At 37.0% G+C, this 17,133-nt stretch overlaps 1 protein-coding gene and 1 long non-coding RNA gene across 5 annotated transcripts in view; one reads left to right on the top strand and one right to left on the bottom strand.

The window, feature by feature from the left end:
• The window catches only part of LOC309824810, a 61,864-nt gene that overhangs the window by 3,318 nt on the left and 41,413 nt on the right, over positions 1-17,133 (bottom strand). Inside the window, exon 2 of the long non-coding RNA XR_014296973.1 lies at positions 1,232-1,342. This is a non-coding gene — a long non-coding RNA (uncharacterized lncRNA). The remainder of the gene's footprint in view (positions 1-1,231; positions 1,343-17,133) is intronic.
• Positions 1-17,133, top strand: part of ITPRID2 (ITPR interacting domain containing 2) — a 38,810-nt gene that overhangs the window by 20,256 nt on the left and 1,421 nt on the right. The window contains exons 11-17 of one of the 4 annotated variants that reach the window (XM_082657979.1): positions 1,089-2,297; positions 4,721-4,798; positions 4,877-5,004; positions 5,394-5,505; positions 6,619-6,684; positions 7,589-8,050; positions 16,693-16,810. In XM_082657979.1, coding sequence (XP_082514105.1) covers positions 1,089-2,297; positions 4,721-4,798; positions 4,877-5,004; positions 5,394-5,505; positions 6,619-6,684; positions 7,589-8,050; positions 16,693-16,797 — 2,160 coding nt within the window. In that variant the 3' untranslated portion in view covers positions 16,798-16,810. Of the gene's footprint in view, positions 1-1,088; positions 2,298-4,720; positions 4,799-4,876; positions 5,005-5,393; positions 5,545-6,618; positions 6,685-7,588; positions 8,051-16,692; positions 16,811-17,133 lie in introns of all 4 variants that reach the window. The other 3 variants (XM_082657978.1, XM_082657980.1, XM_082657981.1) reach the window with 3 other exon arrangements.

Raw genomic sequence — 17,133 nt, 5'->3', positions numbered from 1 at the left:
CAGTAAACAGAGTATTTTAATCCTTAACCTATTCTATTATTTAAAAAATTTTTTTCCCGTCATTGTGTTTCAGTATTTTACAATAATTATTTAATAACTAAAACTGTGGATCCATAGCTTGCTGAATATTATCTGACTGTTATGCTATAGTGTGTTAGATAACCCAGAAAATAGCCACATCTTTATCCCCATCGAGCTTATAGTTTATGTGTGCAGTACACAGAATGTACATGAAAAGTGTTTAAAACATCTGTAAGGAAATTTTAAAGAAAATTGGAGTAAGAGAAAAAGCCCTTTAGAAACATAGCATTTAAGGAGTAAGTTTCTAAGGAAACTCAGAATAATCCAGCAGGCATAAAAATTGGGAGATGGAGGAGAAACTTTTAAAAGGAAAGCTATGGCCAGTGGAGTGAAAAGGTGAGAATTTGTTTATTCTGAAATTGAGTAGTTGAGCAAATAGTTCTGATGTATTAAATGATGCAAAAGCATGAACGGAGAGTAGATCAGTGATGAAGAGAAGATATGAATGTTAACTGTTTTTTCAAATAAGAATGATAGCTTAAGAGTTATAGGTCTTTTTGTCTTTTTCATACAGTAATGACTAAGGGAAAGGGCTCTAAGAGAAAGAGAGCTTGATGCAGAAAAATCTGGGATGAAACTGGAGAAATACCCTAGCCCTGGAGAGGATGTGATCAGAAGTACAGGTTGGAGGGATTAGCTTTGAAAAGAGATACAGTTTTCTTAATGGAGAGGAGGGAATGATGAGGAAAGGTATGGGGAAATTTGTAGGTGTTGGGAAAGAAGTTAAGAAATGTCTGTCCATTTTCTTTGTGTCAGTGTCATATGTTAGAAGAAAAGGAGTGGGTATTGAAAAGGGATTTAAGGAAAATAGTAAAGATCTGGAATAATCTTTGTGAGAAAGTGGAGGGGTTGTTGATCAGGGGCACTGAAAGCAGTTTAGAAAAGCACCAGAGCCAAAACCAAGGTGGGAGACCCCAAAAGTATAGAAGCATCGTATCAGTTTGGTATTTTGTTAATGCTACTACTTATTTGAATTCTCCATCCTTCTACCTGTTTTCTTTTCACAGGTTCACGAGTCCTTGCAAGCCATGGGGAGTAGTGCTGATAGTTGTGACAGTGAGACAACAGTCACATCATTTGGTGAAGACCTTGTCACACCAACAGCACAAGACCAGCCTTATTTTAATGAATCAGAAGAGGAGTCTCTTACCTGTCCTCAGATGGGAAGAGAGAAGGCAGCAACAATTGCTGACAAACGGTCAGATGGCCAGGATTTCCCCCAGTGCGAGACTGTTGAGAATACAGGACATCAACAGTCCACCTGTAGTGCAGGGGATCACGTTACTGAAATTACTGAAAGGAAAGAGGTTGTGTCTCCAGCACAGCCAGTGGAACTACTGAGGGAAGCAAGTGCTGAAAGTGATGTGGATAAAAGCAGTGAATGTGAATTTGCCCAGTATACCACCCACCATATTCTTAAATCATTGGCTTCTATTGAAGCTAAATGCAATGAGAAGGGTGCTGAAAATACAACTGGGCCTCCCTCTTCTGTGGACAGAGTTAATACAGCTTTGCAAAGAGCGCAAATGAAGGTTTGCACTCTGTCTAATCAAAGAGTGGGGCGTAGCTTGATAAAGTCAAAAGATCTGTTAAAACAGAGGTACTTGTTTGCAAAAGCTGGCTATCCTCTAAGAAGGTCTCAGTCTTTACCAACCACCTTGCTGAGCCCAGTAAGGGTTGTATCCTCTGTCAATGTTCGGTTATCCCCTGGAAAAGAGACCAGATGCAGTCCACCTTCCTTCACTTACAAGTACACACCAGAAGAGGAACAGAAATTAGAAAGAGAGGCGATTGAGCATGATGGTCAGTCTTTAGTTAAGTCCACCATTTTCATCTCTCCATCATTTGTGAAGAAAGAAGCCGCCGCCCAGAGTGAGGTGAACCGGTTGGAGGAGTGCCATCAGCAAAGGACTCCGGCCTGTTCGCTGTATGCTCCGGCACCTGTATCTCAGTCCACCTGCTCCCTTCACTCTGTCCCCTCCGAGTGGCAGGAAGGGCCCCTGTGTGAGCACATGAGAACTCTGAGCACTCACAGCATTCCCAACATATCAGGCACCACCTGTAGTGCCTTCACTTCCCCTCTCGGGTGTCCTTACTCACATAGACATGCTGCCTACCCTCACCGAGTGTGCTCTGTGAACCCTCCTTCTGCCATCGAAATGCAGTTGCGAAGAGTGTTGCATGATATTAGAAGCTCACTGCAGAATCTTTCACAGGTATGAGAAAAAGTTTATCCTTCTTACCTTTTTTTTCTTTTATTGGTCTGAGTACCTCTTAATTTTCAGGGAAGCTGGGACCCATCAGGCCTGAGCTACCTCAGCCTCATTTTCCTGCATGCCTCAGCTTATCTGTACCTGCCCCCTCCCAGCGTCTTCCCTCCTAGCTCAAGGGAACAGCTGTAACTAATTCTGAACAAGGTGAATTTCTCTGCTCACAATCTCCCTCCTTTCTAGAGAAGAGATTTTGCTCGTTAGGTCTCCTCCCTTCTTTAGCCTCTCCTGCACTGTCGTTGTCTTAGTCAAGTTGTCTCTGTTATTAAAAGAACTTCCCTCTCAAGTACCGTCTGTCCTTTTCTTTTCCATCTGACAGTGTTCACCACCTCTTCTTTCTAAGTTTTCCTCCCCTTGGCTTCTGTGTCGCCGTATGTTCTCCTGGTTCCACTCGTTGCTCTCTGACTAAGCTTTCCCTTCATCTGCTGACTCCTGATGCTGGTCGCCTGGCACAGAATTAGTCTGCTTCCACTGAGTTAAAAGGCTGGGACCACCCCAGAAGAGAAAAAATCAGGTAAAGTGTGAATTTGAATAAAAACGGTCTATGTGTCTTGTCACTTTTAAAGTCATCGCTCTCAGATTTGTTAGTGGGCTGGAAATAATGTCCAAAATAAGCTTTGAAAAGAAGTAAATTGTCTCTTGGTTTGCCTCTCATGTTTCCTTTATTTTTTAAATTAATTAATTTATTCATTTATTTATTTTTGGCTGCGTTGGGTCTTCATTACTGCGTGCGGGCTTTCTCTAGTTGCGGCAAGAGGGGGCTACTCTTCGTCGTAGTGCATGGGCTTCTTGTGTTGCGGAGCATGGGTTCTAGGCGCTTGGGCTTCAGTAGTTGTGATGTGTGGGCTCAGTAATTGTGGCTCGTGGGATCTAGAGCGCAGGCTTGGTAGTTGTGGCACACAGGCTTAATTGCTTCGCGGCATGTGGGATCTTCCTGGACCAGGGCTCGAACCCGTGTCCTCTGCATTGGCAGGCGGATTCTTAACCACTGCACCACCAGGGAAGCCCTACATTTCCTTTCTAAATCTCTTTCTAAACTACTTATATTTAGACAGTTGAGGAAATGAAGAAAATGACAGTGTAATGTAATGATCGGGTTATTCAGTTAAGAGTCGAGAGGCATAGAGTGTATATAATAGATCCCTTATCATGGTGACATAGTAGACAGGAAGCCACTTGGACAGTAAAAATGAAAGTTGGAACTTTTCAAGTTATGTAGTAAAATACACCTTCTTTTAAGTATAGATTTTATCCTCATGATGATTGTCTCCTAATGATTTTCAGTCTAACCAGAAAGTGGGTGTTTCTTCTTCCTCCTTACAAAATGTAGTTCTATCTACATGTGAGACATTTAACCTTTCAGCTGCAATTATATGAAGCTGGGGATTCCCAGGGTCCTGTCCACCTGCATCCTCAAGTGCACCTGTCTAGGCCAACTTGTTCTGCTCTAAATGCGGTCTTCTCTTCAGTGTCCCATCAGTAACTCAGCTAACCCTCACACCACCCCACCTCAGTAGACAGATGCTCTTCATGACCTGGCCTCTGCCTCTCTCTCCAGGCCCATTCCCTGTGTGTGTGCTCCAGCCACACTGGACTCCATGCAAGCCTCTACACAGGCGTGTGTCCCTAGGTGTCTGTTTCTTTACACATTCTACTTTTTTTTTTTTTTAGCTGGAACACCCCGCCCTTGCCTTTCTTCACCTGACCAAGTCCCTTTTACCGTTAAGGCTCAGCTCAGGGGTCACCACTGTCGGGAACACTTAACTAATCTGGATTTTTGCTTGTTCCTATCATAGCACTCCCCATGCTGCCCCCAGCCAATATTATATATATATATATTTTTTACTTCTGTTTTCTCTTTTTTCTTACACTGTGAGAACACTTGAAGGCTGGAAGTGACTTTTACTTCCTTTTATCTTTTTCACTGCCTAAAATAGTGAAGCATAGTAGATACTCAGATGTCTAAGAATGAGTGTGATGATTGCTTGCTACTTTCTCCAGCCAAGTTAGTAATTTCTATAATCTCAGAATGATATTTGCTATTGCTTCTACATTTCTGAGTTTTGTTTTTATTTTTCTGCTTTCTCAAGGCAAGAGAGAGGTCCTGTAAGACATAGGTTTGAACTATTTGTGTTCCTTTGCCTCTTTCCCGTTCCAATACACTGACTTATAACCTTCAACAGATAGGAGTAGTGGGTAGCATTGGGTACTGATTTATTTGGTTCCTGCTTATAACATGAAGTGGTTTTTGTTTTTTGCCTCAAAGAGAAAAATATGTAGACCCCAAATTCTGCCTTTTTAATACCTTAGATAATTTGGAAGCAGTCACTTTAACATTGATTCCTAATCATACTTCCACTCTTTTGAAGCACCCTGTGATGAGAGGGCCTGATCTTGCTGCTGCTCCCTATAGTACTCAGAAGTCATCTGTTCTACCTCTTTATGAAGTAAGTTCTTACTTAAATCTCTGTGTTACAAAATAATTTGTGTGATTTAGAAGTTAATGCTGTTGTATTGTATTTTAGAATACTTTTCAGGAGCTCCAAGTAATGAGGCGGAGCCTGAATTTGTTTAGAACGCAAATGATGGATTTAGAATTGGCAGTGCTGCGTCAGCAAACCATGGTTTATCATCATATGACTGAGGACGAAAGGTAAAAGTTCATTGGACTCAAAATATTTTTCTTTCTAAAAAGCATTGTTAACTTTTTTTTTGAAGCTGGGTTTTATTTCTACTGTTGTGTACCCTTTATGTAGTCTGTGAACCAGTATAAATAAAATTGGGCATAGTGTTCTGCTAGGTAAACTTCTCTGCCTTTGGTGGATTGAGGAAGATAGTGGTTGCAATCTGTTTTTATTGTTTGGGATATTTGTAATCGAGGAGAGAGGAAGAAAAACCAGTTCTCCCAGTGGTTATACCTATTGCAGTCGCTGTTGTGCTAATTTATAGAACTTGGAGTTCAGTGCCTTCTGAAAACTTGTGAGACAGTTGTGAACACTGAATCTCCAAACTGCTTTTTTCAAACTTTGTGCCTACTGATAGATATGAAGTTGATCAGCTCCAGAGCTTGAGAAATTCAGTCCGAATGGAACTTCAGGACCTGGAGATGCATCTGGAGGAGCGTCTGCTGGGGCTGGAGGAGCAGCTTCACGCTGTGAGTGTGCCTTCGCCCTTCCGCTCCTCAGCACTCATGGTACGCTACCTTGGGTTGTGCATAGGTTTTTCACTCAGGACTTGTTTATAATGTTCCACACAATTTAGGACAGATGTCTCAATTTAAAAACACTTATTTTAATGGTATTAGAGACATGCAGAGTTTTTAAGGAGCCTTTCCCACAAATCAGTGGAATGTGCAAGTTGTAATTATTTTCTTAAATGTTTAGTATATTTAGAAATACATTGAAAAATCATAATTTTTAATAATAGAAAATAAGGAGCAATACAAAAGTTTAGGGATTTTAAAGGGAAAATGATAGTGGGTTAACATATGACTGATATAGATGTTAATCATTGCATGTAACTGTGAAGAACACAGATATATGTAATATATATATTTCACTTAGACTTCTTTTCCCCCTTTCTTGCCTTTGAAAAAAAAAACTGTTTCCTTTAAACATTCCCTTTATTTTGGATTCTTTTCCATTCTTTATGTTTTTTAAGGAATCAAATGATATCTTCGTAAAAGCAGAGAAACATGTATTCAACCAAGAGAATAGAAAGAAACACTGTTTCTCTTTATTTTGTACCACTGTTCTTACTCCTAAGGTTCCTTTCCATGCAATTTGAACTCCAACAGTTGTATTCTTATTTTTGCCAAAATCTTTCAGTCGTAGAATATACTGTTTTGAAATGTTGAAATACTGAATTTTCTCTTTGTTAATTGAACAACATACCTGATTTTGTTAAAAATAAATGCATGAATACACACACATATATATGCACACATATGGAGTAGAATAAGAATGTGTGTGTGTATACACATATATATGTATAGCATAGACTAAGAATATCCTGTATTGTCAATGAATATCTTTTTCCATAAAAGGCTTTGATCCATTATTCTGAGAAATGTGTGTTGGTGAGAGCAGAGAATCAGAACATCTTCTATACAAACTTCAGTCACAGTAACACATTTTATAGGATCCTGTGACAGTTTAGACTGACCTTTGTGACATAAAGGACTGCTTCAGAGCAATAATTAGTTCATTATAAAACACTTGCAATTTGAAAAAATACACACACACACATATTGTTCTTACTTTTTCAGGGAATGTGTGGCAGTAGAAGCGCTGATAACTTGTCATGCCCTTCTCCATTGAATGTAATGGAACCAGTAAGCCTCTTTCCTTTTAAATCACTGGGGAAGGGAATGATATAATATTTCATAAACACACAGTTTTCCTAATGTAGATGAATTTTTTTTAAAATACAGAATTTGATAAGTTAGTTAAATTGATTAGAAGTGACTCGGGCACTTCTGAAAGTCCACCGCCATCTTTGGCCACTGAAGAGCCAGTTAATTGCAAAAGTGATTTATCTTTGTGGTCTAAAGGAAATAATGCATCATATAAAGTAATTCATGCTCCAGGAAATGTGCTTTCACAGTCTGATTCCAGGTCCTTTTGGTAATTGGATCTGTAAGATGACTACTTTTTGAACAAAAGTATGATTTTTATTATTTTTTAAGCAAGTCAGTTTATTTGGGGGGCATTATGAGTAGCTATTTTATTTTTTACAAGTTACTCTTCTTTTTATTTTTTTTCACGATATGCGGGCCTCTCACCGTTGTGGCCTCTCCCGTTGCGGAGCACAGGCTCCAGACACGCAGGCCCAGCGGCCATGGCTCACAGGCCCAGCCGCTCCGCGGCATGTGGGATCCTCCCGGACTGGGGCACGAACCCGTGTCTCCTGCGTTGGCAGGCGGACTCTCAACCACTGCGCCACCAGGGAAGCCCAAGTTACTCTTCTTGATAAGTAATTTGGACCCCTGTGTGGGACCAAGTAAAATTTCATCCAGCTATAGTTTAGTTACACATTTCATGGCTTGATCTCTGTGAATTTAAATTTTCCTTGCTATTTTTGCAAATGAAATTGAGTAGTAACTAAATAAATGCATTAGAATCATGTCTTTACAAGTTAAGTGATTTGGGGCAGTAATCACACCTAGGATTTTAATCTTCTTTTAACTACCAATCTTAATTTCAAGAGAGAAGAATTACAATTTTTCTCTTCTCCAGGTCACTGAACTGATGCGGGAACAGTCATATCTGAAGTCTGAATTGGGCCTGGGCCTTGGAGAAATGGGATTTGAAATTCCTCCTGGAGAAAGCTTAGAATCTGTTTTCTCCCAAGCAACATCAGAGTCATCTTCTGTATGTTCTGGTCCCTCTCATGCCAATAGAACTGGAGTACCTTCTAGTGACTCAGTGGGCAGACCCAAAACCCATCTGGTACCAAGCAAGAAAGTATTCCGAGCGTCGGTGGCCTTAACACCAACTGCTCCTTCTAGAACAGGCTCTGTGCAGACACCTCCAGATATGGAAAGTTCTGAGGAAGTTTTTGCAGCTGAAGAAGCCTCAGAGGCTGTAGGACCTAAATCTGAAGTGGAGAAAGAGCATGGAAGAATCTCATTATTGCCAGCTGCTGAGGAAATGCATAAAAATGTGGAGCAAGATGAGTTACAGCAAGTCATAAGGGAGGTGAGTAAAATCTACGCTTAGTTTATTTGGAGTAGGTTTTGTTTGAACATTATTTATAAGCTATTCCTTTGATTCACTGTATTCAGTAATTTTCCCATTGATCCAATTTGTGTCTATTAAGTATCTATGAAGAAGGCATATGTAGGGTTCAAATAAGTGAACATATGACAAACTCTCTAGATCTCTGTTTCCACCTTTGTAAAATTAGGGATTATAATTTAGATCTCTTCCAGGATTAAAAGCTGTCATTTAATAATGTCAATTGACATAAAAAAATGGTGTTGAGATTTTAAGAAGTAAAAAAAATTTGAGCTGTTTGGCTTAGTGGGTGGAGAAATGTGGAAATTATGTAAGTTGTTCAAAGATAGAAATACAAAATGAAAAGAAGGTTTACCCTGTGTGATTAGCAGTATGCAGACCTGAAATATTTAACCATAGTTGTAGGTTACAAAAAAGACTGCAGAAACTTAGGAGGATTAGTAATCAAGGGCAAACATTAATTGAGAAAATTAGTAAAATAGTTGCTTTTGGCACTAGGGTCAGGTGGTAAGGAATAGTATGTATGTCATTTAAAAAGGGAGACTGCTATAGATACATGTTTATGATGACTTTTTTTTCCTTTTCTTCTCAAATCACATTGTGTCTTTGGGTGCAAAATCCAGTAGAGTGCATGGAATAAAAATTACACATGTTGAATTTATTTTTTTCATTCTGTTCCCTGTATTAAGAGTAACTCTAAGGAAGAACCGTAATTACTCATAATTCTTTCCAAATGAGATACTAAAATCCATGATAAAAAAGGATCATTCATTCTTTCCAATAGTTGAAAAGAAGAATATCCTATAAGTTTAAAAAAAAAAAAGTTTATAAGTATCTTAATGAGTACCTGCTCTGTAAGGGTAAAAGAAAGATATGAGACATGAATCCTTAAGCTTAAAATCCAGTAGGAAGGTAAATAAGACTAACTAACTCAGGAAACAATTGAAAAATCATACAGAAATCATTTGGTATAATGTATTGAGAACTAAGAATTTAGAACTGGAAAAAATCAAACTGAGCCAGAGAAATAATTAGTGTCAGTGACTCCCTCTTTTTAATCTGTGTATTTCCAATAAATTCAGTAAACGTGAACTTAACATATTTTTAGAATTAACTCATGAATAGCATAAAACAAATTTTTAGTGGTTATAGGTCAATAATGGTGGCAACAGACCAAAATATTCCTTCAAATGGGCCATTGATCCTCTGGGTCCAAAGATTAGTTCATGTGTATTAGTTGCCACCATTTATAGCTGCATGATAGTAGCTTGAGAAGTATACTGAAAATACTCAGTTTTGTTATATAGTATGATATATGCATTCCTAAAAATCGTTGTGCTATGCAAATTTGTATAATAAAAACACAGAGCTTATGGGGAAAATAGTATTAGAAGCATAACACTCAAAACTTGTGACATGTTTTTAAAAAGGTAAAAACCTAATAAAAACAGTAACACTATTTTATAAATGTTAAATGGTTAAGAAATACATAAATACTGCAATAATGTGACACTTTACCTTGAAAAAGACCTGAAACTTGCTTGTGGAATTGGACTTTGGAAGGGTTGCAGCTTGTGAGTTATTGTGGAGTGGTGGAGGAGGGTGACATGAAGTCCAGCAGAAAGTTTTAATGCCAGATGCAGATAGGTGCGCTTCATAACACAGTGAACTGACATAGCTGGTAGGTGTTTAATGTTTGTACAGTTTGGGTAATCTGTTCCCTGGTTCAACTGACATTCAGACAAATTCACATTTACAAAACAAGCATTCTAGCAGATGAGACTGCATGTATGTAATTTCTTTTCATGACATGAATTACCAACTTAAAAGGTCTTAATTCTATAAATTTATTTGTCCTACAAATGTAATTACTTTTGTAGGTTGATTGTGGCTGGCAGATATTTAGCAGGGTCTGTACATCTACCTTGCTCAGTTAGTTAGGTGTGACTGATTATAATTCATTCTTATTTATGTGTTTCACATCAAAGATCAATTTTTCAGTAGAATTGAGTTTTACTCAAAAAATTATTTTTCTCCACAATATATATGTTAACTGAGGAAATAAGTTTTAAGGTACTCTCCCCCCGCCCAGAAATGTGATATTTTTGTTCCCTTTAGCTTGTTTTGGTTTGAAAATTTTCCTTGGAAACTGGACTTTATGTACTCATTTAGCACAAATACTCCCTTAATGCACACTTGAATCCTCATTTTTAAAGTTGTTAATGGATGGCCTGATATGTGCTATAAGTAATTTCCTGGGTGTAAAGCATCCCTAAGCCAGAACATTGATTTTTTTGGCTGATAGAAAATAGCATACATGTAGAAAAGTTGGTTGTTTCCATCATAATGTGGTGGTGCTAGAGAATTAATCATTTATAAGAACATCCCATCAAATATGGAAGATTTTATAATTTGAAGACTGATATGCAAGGCAAATGTTTGAAGAATTTTTCAGAATTTGTTATTAAACCTGTTAACTAGAAACTCCCTAATTCAGAATTTGGCATAGTTTGGACAAACTTTGGCTTAGTATTGACCCTTTTAACTGTCTACAAAGAAGGACTTAGCAAGCAAAATACGTAGTAGATCAAACAAGGCATAAGAAGGAATACTTAAAAAAAAAAAAAATACAGACTAATATCACTGATGAACAGAGATGCAAAAATCCTCAACAAAATACTAGCAAACAGCACATTAAAAGGATCATACACCATGATCAAGGGGGGTTTATCCCAGGAATGCAGGGATTCTTCAGTATATGGAAATCAGTCATCAATGTGATACACCATATTAACGATTGAAGGAGAAAAACCATATGATCATCTCAATAGATGCAGAAAAAGCTTTTGACAAAATTCAACATGGATTTATGATAAAAACTCTCCAGAAAGTGGGCATAGAGGGAACCTACCTCAACATAATAAAGGCCATATATGACAAACCCACAGCAAACATGATTCTCAATGGAGAAAAACTGAAACCATTTCCTCTAAGATCAGGAACAAGACAAGGATGTCCACTCTCACCACTATTATTCAACATAGTTTTGGTAGTTTTAGCCACAGCAAGCAGAGAATAAAAGAAATAAAAGGAATCCAAATTGGAAAAAAAGAAGTAAAGCTGTCACTTTTTGCAGATGACATGATACTATACATAGAGAATCCTAAAGATGCTACCAGAAAACTACTAGAGCTAATCAATGAATTTGGTAAAGTAGCAGGATACAAAATTAATGCACAGAAATCTCTTGCATTCCTGTACACTAATGATGAAAAATCTGAAAGAGAAATTAAGGCAACACTCCCATTTACCATTGCAACAAAAAGAATAAAATACCTAGGAATAAACCTACCTAAGGAGACAAAAGACCTGTATGCAGAAAACTATAAGACACTGATGAAAGTAATTAAAGATGATACAAATAGATGGAGAGATATACTGTGTTCTTGGATTGGAAGAATCAACATTGTGAAAATGACTCTACTACCCAAAGCAATCTACAGATTCAGTGCATTCTCTATCAAACTACCATTGGCATTTTTCACAGAACTAGAACAAAAAATTTCACAATCTGTATGGAAACACAAAAGACCCCAAATAGCCAAAGCAATCTTTTGAAACAAAAATGGAACTGGAGAAATCGGGCTCCCTGACTTCAGACTATACTACAAAGCTACAGTAATCAAGACAGTATGGTACTGGCACAAAAACAGAAATATAGATCAATGCAACAGGATAGAAAGCCCAGAGATAAACCCACGAACATATGGTCACCTTATCTTTGATAAAGGAGGCAAGAATACACAATGGAGAAAAGACAGCCTCTTCAATAAGTGGTGCTGGAAAAACTGGACAGCTACATATAAAAGAATGAAATTAGAACACTCCCTAATACCATACACAAAAATAAACTCAAAATGGGTTAAAGACCTAAATGTAAGGCCAGACACTATCAAACTCTTAGAGGAAAACATAGGAAGCACACTCTATGACATAAATCACAGCAAGATCCTTTTTGACCCACCTCCTAGAGAAATGGAAATAAAAATAAACAAATGGGACCTAATGAAACTTCAAAGCCTTTGCACGGCAAAGGAAACCATAAACAAGACGAAAAGACAACCCTGAGAATGGGAGAAAATCTTTGCAAATGAAGCAACTGACAAAGGATTAATCTCCAAAATTTCCAAGCAGCTCATGCAGCTCAATATCAGGAACACAAACAAACCAATCCAAAAATGGGCAGAAGACCTAAATAGACATTTCTCCAGAGAAGATATACAGATGGCCAACAAACACATGAAAGAATGCTCAACATCATTAATCATTAGAGAAATGCAAATCAAAACTACAATGAGATATCATCTCACACCAGTCAGAATGGCCATCATCAAAAAATCTAGAAACAATAAATGCTGGAGAGGGTGTGGAGCAAAGGGAACCCTCATACACTGTTGGTGGGAATGTAAATTGATACAGCCACTATGGAGAACAGTATGGAGGGTCCTTAAAAATCTAAAAATAGAATTACCATATGACCCAGCAATCCCAGTACTGGGCATATATCCTGAGAAAACCATAATTCAAAGAGTCATGTACCACAATGTTCATTGCAGCTCTATTTAGCCAGGACATGGAAGCAACCTAAGTGTCCATCGACAGATGAATGGATAAAGAAGATGTGGCACATACATACAATGAAATATTACTCAGCCATGAAAAGAAATGAAACTGAGTTATTTGTAGTGATGTGTATGGACCTAGAGTCTGTCATACAGAGTGAAGTTAGTCAGAAAGAGAAATACAGATACCGTATGCTAACACGTATATGTGGAATCTAAAAAAAAAAAAAATTGGTCATGAAGAACCTAGGGGCAAGACAGGAATAAAGACACAGACCTACTAGAGAATGGACTTGAGGACACGGGGAGGGGGATGGGTAAGCTGGGATAAAGTGAGAGTGGTAGTGTCTATATGGACATATATACACTACCAAATGTAAAATAGCTAGCTAGTGGGAAGCAGTCGCATAGCACAGGGAGATCAGCTCGGTGCTATGTGACCAGCTAGAAGGGTGGGATAGGGAGGGTGGGAGGGAGGGAGATAGATGAGGGAAGAGATATGGGGATATATGTATATGTATATGTATAACTGGTTCACTTTGTTATAAAGCAGAAACTAACACACCATTGTAAAGCAATTATACTCCAATTAAAATGTTTAAAAAAATAAATAAGTATAGCATCAGAGAACCAGGTTAAAAAAAAAGGAATACTGATGTCCTTAAGAAAATAAACTCTTCTGAAGCAGTTTAAAAGCATGTGTTAATAGATAAGTTACTCTAATGCCATTTACAATTTAAACAAATAATTTGGGTTATCATCTTAGCTCAATTACAATGGTGTTCTGTTAAACTTTGTTTACAAAATATTTAAAATTCAGATTAGTCTTGATTCTGTTCATTTAAAATTGGTAATCTTTTTACTTAAATATACATGGTACTGAATTCCAATTTTTTTTAAGCTTATTGTATCAGCTACCAAGAAAATTAGATTGTCTTCCCAGTAAATTATGGGTCTCTAACCCCATTAACAAAGCTACTATTCATGAAGAAAAGATTTAAGCTTGGGTTGAACAGTTTTGTAGGTGAGGATTAAACATGTTTGGCAGACACTTTCAGGGAAGTTTTCTTATTGCAGTCTTGGATGCATGAAACGATGTCTATCAGGCCTTTGTTTCCATTATTTCACCATATGTGAACTTTTTTAAAAGAATCCTTTCATTATTTATAATGTGTTAATGCAGTAGTTTAATGCAGTAGAATTCTTTTGAAGGAACACACTGGAAGTTCTTGCAAATATTCAATACACTCATTTAATAACTAAGCTTTTTGTCAGATGAAAGATACCCCATTCCTGTGCAGATTGCATATGTTGTAGTGGGGACATGTACACACTCTTGGAATTTGCCCAGGTGGTCTGTGATGTATGTAATCAGTGGCCTGAAACTGTTTATAGTTACTTTAAAAAAAAAAAGTAAGAAAGAAGATTACTTAATAGAATAAATGAGCATCTGCCCACAGAAGCAAATGGAACAGAATTACATATCAAAGCATAAACATAGATTGCTCTGTGTAGAGAGTACTTTGTTTATTGAAGTTCCTAGGCTTGGTTCATGCCTTTTTGTATCTATTACACTTCATCTGGCAAGCTTTAACATGTATTTTGGTAAATACACAGCTTGCGTGTGTTCTTATTACAATTCTATTAGTGATCACTTGATATAATGGCTGCCACACAGGAAGCACTCAGTAACTCAGTAGATGCGTAGTAAATGGACGTGTTGCCCCACACTTCAGGCTTGCTGTCTGCCTGTTTATTTGCCAATGTGCATTCCTTCCTTAATCTCAAGTAGTCTGTCTTCAGCCTGTCTTACTTTTTGAAAGTTATAAAGGTGACTTCACCATCCATCCCACTGATTTTCTCACTACTAATCCTTCCCACCTCTCTGTAGCGTGGGAGACTTTGCAACTAATTTATTTGTTCATACATTTATTACTTCAATAAATTATCAAAGGCATTTTGTCATTTTCAGTGCTAGTCTGTAGTCCTTTGTTTTTCTACTTTCTGTTCCTTTTTGTGTCTGATACTGTCTCTCTCAGGCATGTGCTGTCTCACTCTCTCATTGATGCATTTATTCAGACATTCATTGAGCACTTACTGTGTGCCAGGATACATTGATTAATTTCCATTTGAGCTCCCCGTTTCTATTCTAATTCCCCTGTACTCTTTACCTAGTAGGAACTGTCTTGTTGGCTAGGCTTCTTTTTGCTGTGTCTCCAAGGTGCTCTTGCTACATGTAGTTTTCATCCTCACTATTGTCTGAAATTTTCCTTACTTTTTCATTATTATGTTAAAGACTGCTATTCTCTGAGAATTTATTTTTTTCCTCTTCTAGCCCATACTAGTCTCTCATTTTTAAAAATTTGTTCTTATGTCATTTATGAATTAATAAATAATTTTCTCCTTTCAATATTTCATGAAACAATATTCATTTTGTGCCCATCTAGATTATAACATCCTTGGTAGAGACTCTTTTATGCTTTACTCCAGTAATATCTGTACCCCACACCCCCCCAAATGTTGGCACACATTTTGGTTTGTAGAGAATACTTTCTAGCTAGTTTGTTTTTGAGTGATGTACGATGAGATGTGCATTGGACAACAGGACTGAAAGACTCTGCTACTCACTGTCTTTTGTAAATATAGATTTACAGAGGATCTGATTCAACACACGGCATTTGCACTTGTATACTGTGGCAAAGAGATTCTGGTTTTCATAATATTTGTATCCAATACATATTTGTTTAAAAAATGAATCTGTGGTACTATGAACTTAAACTTTTGATGTTTTGTTGTTTAAAGCTTAGAAATATTGGTAGAAGGTAAGATGAGAAGCTTCTATTTATTCAAATATGTTTCAGTACAGATGGCTGGTAGCTAAGGAGCATTTGTTTCTCTGAATACTTATGTATAAATATGTATTGTGTACCAATTTTGCATGACATTAATACAGAGCCATTTTTGGAAAGACTTCGATTGAGATGTGTTCAGGATGTACTTAGGAACATTTAAGGGAACAGATCAGGCTGACAGGAAACTGGAAATGCAGAAGTTTTTAAAGCTGGTTGAGAGTGTCTCAAGTGCTAATTCGGGAAGGCATTATCAGCTTATTTCAGGAAATACACGTTTAAAGGCTTCACAGAGGGCTATTCGGAGGTGATGCTATGTCATTAGAGAGAAAAAGGCTTAGATAGGCATGTGTAGTGTTTGGGCATCTGGAGAAGAAAATCTTGATGGAATTGTCATTGCCCCTAGGTCTGTTTGCCTTTTCCAACAATAAAATGATGTAACCCTTGTCCAAAGCAAAATTTTCAGACAGGTGACAAATGTACCATACAATTAAATAAATATTTATTTCTTTAGAGTTTATGGTTGATTAGAGGATTTTTTTTCATGTTTTAAATTAAATTGTACTAAATGATCATTTCTTCTTTTCACTTAAAATGCACATGTTAGGTTAGAATAATATGTAATAACTTCTTTAGATACTTTGCTTTCAGTTAGTATAAACAGGCAATACACCTGTATATTATTTTGCCACTAATAGGTTTTCTTAACAATGAGAATACTTGAGTATCCTGCTGGTTACCAAACAAAGATAGACATTAACAAAAAACATAAAAGTGAACCTAACATTTAATCAGTTCTTTCAGGTTATTTTGTGTCATGGGGCAAATTATCTAATGAAGTTTTTAAATCTAACGTTTGTTAATGTTCTCAACTTGAGAATTGTGATATTTTATAATGGAGCTATCTGAGTTGTGCTAGACAAGACTTCACAATGTGATCTGAGTTTGAGGATAGATGGATGTGATTCCCTACTTGCTCTCTGTATTTCATGAAGGGTTTACATGAAGGTTGTAGTTCTCTCTATAGTTTAGCTGACTGCAGGAATTAAATACTATTTATTTTTCTGAAAATAGAATAAAATGGATTATAGTCATATTGTTAAATTCTTATTTTCCTCTTCTTCCATTCTAGATTAAAGAGTCTATTGTTGGGGAAATCAGACGGGAAATTGTAAGTGGACTTCTGGCAGCAGTATCTTCAAGTAAAGCATCTAATTCTAAGCAAGATAGTCATTAAATGGAATTTATAGGTAAATTTTTCTGAATTTCTTTGTTTAGATAAATGTAAATTAGTACTTAGTTTTTAATACTTTTTTTTTTTTAGTATACAGGTCTGTTTCTCTAGCTAAATTTTGATTTATAGAAAGTATGTAATATGTTATCCTGCAGTGTGAAAACCTCTCACAACCTCATTTGAAGTGTAAGCAAGTCAAACCTCATAATCTCAAACCTCCAAGGAATTATTGATATTTTGTCATTTTATTGAAATTTCATTATAGTAAATAAATTCTGGAATTGGGGAAATTGGGACCTTCAAACCTGAGTTTTATCTTGATAGCACTGGTTTTAATGT

This window comes from Grampus griseus (genome assembly GCF_964374135.1).
Source record: "Grampus griseus genome assembly, chromosome: 7".
NCBI lineage: Eukaryota > Metazoa > Chordata > Mammalia > Artiodactyla > Delphinidae > Grampus > Grampus griseus.
Note: the sequence above shows the minus strand (reverse complement) of the source record. Positions and strands in the feature narration are given on the sequence as shown.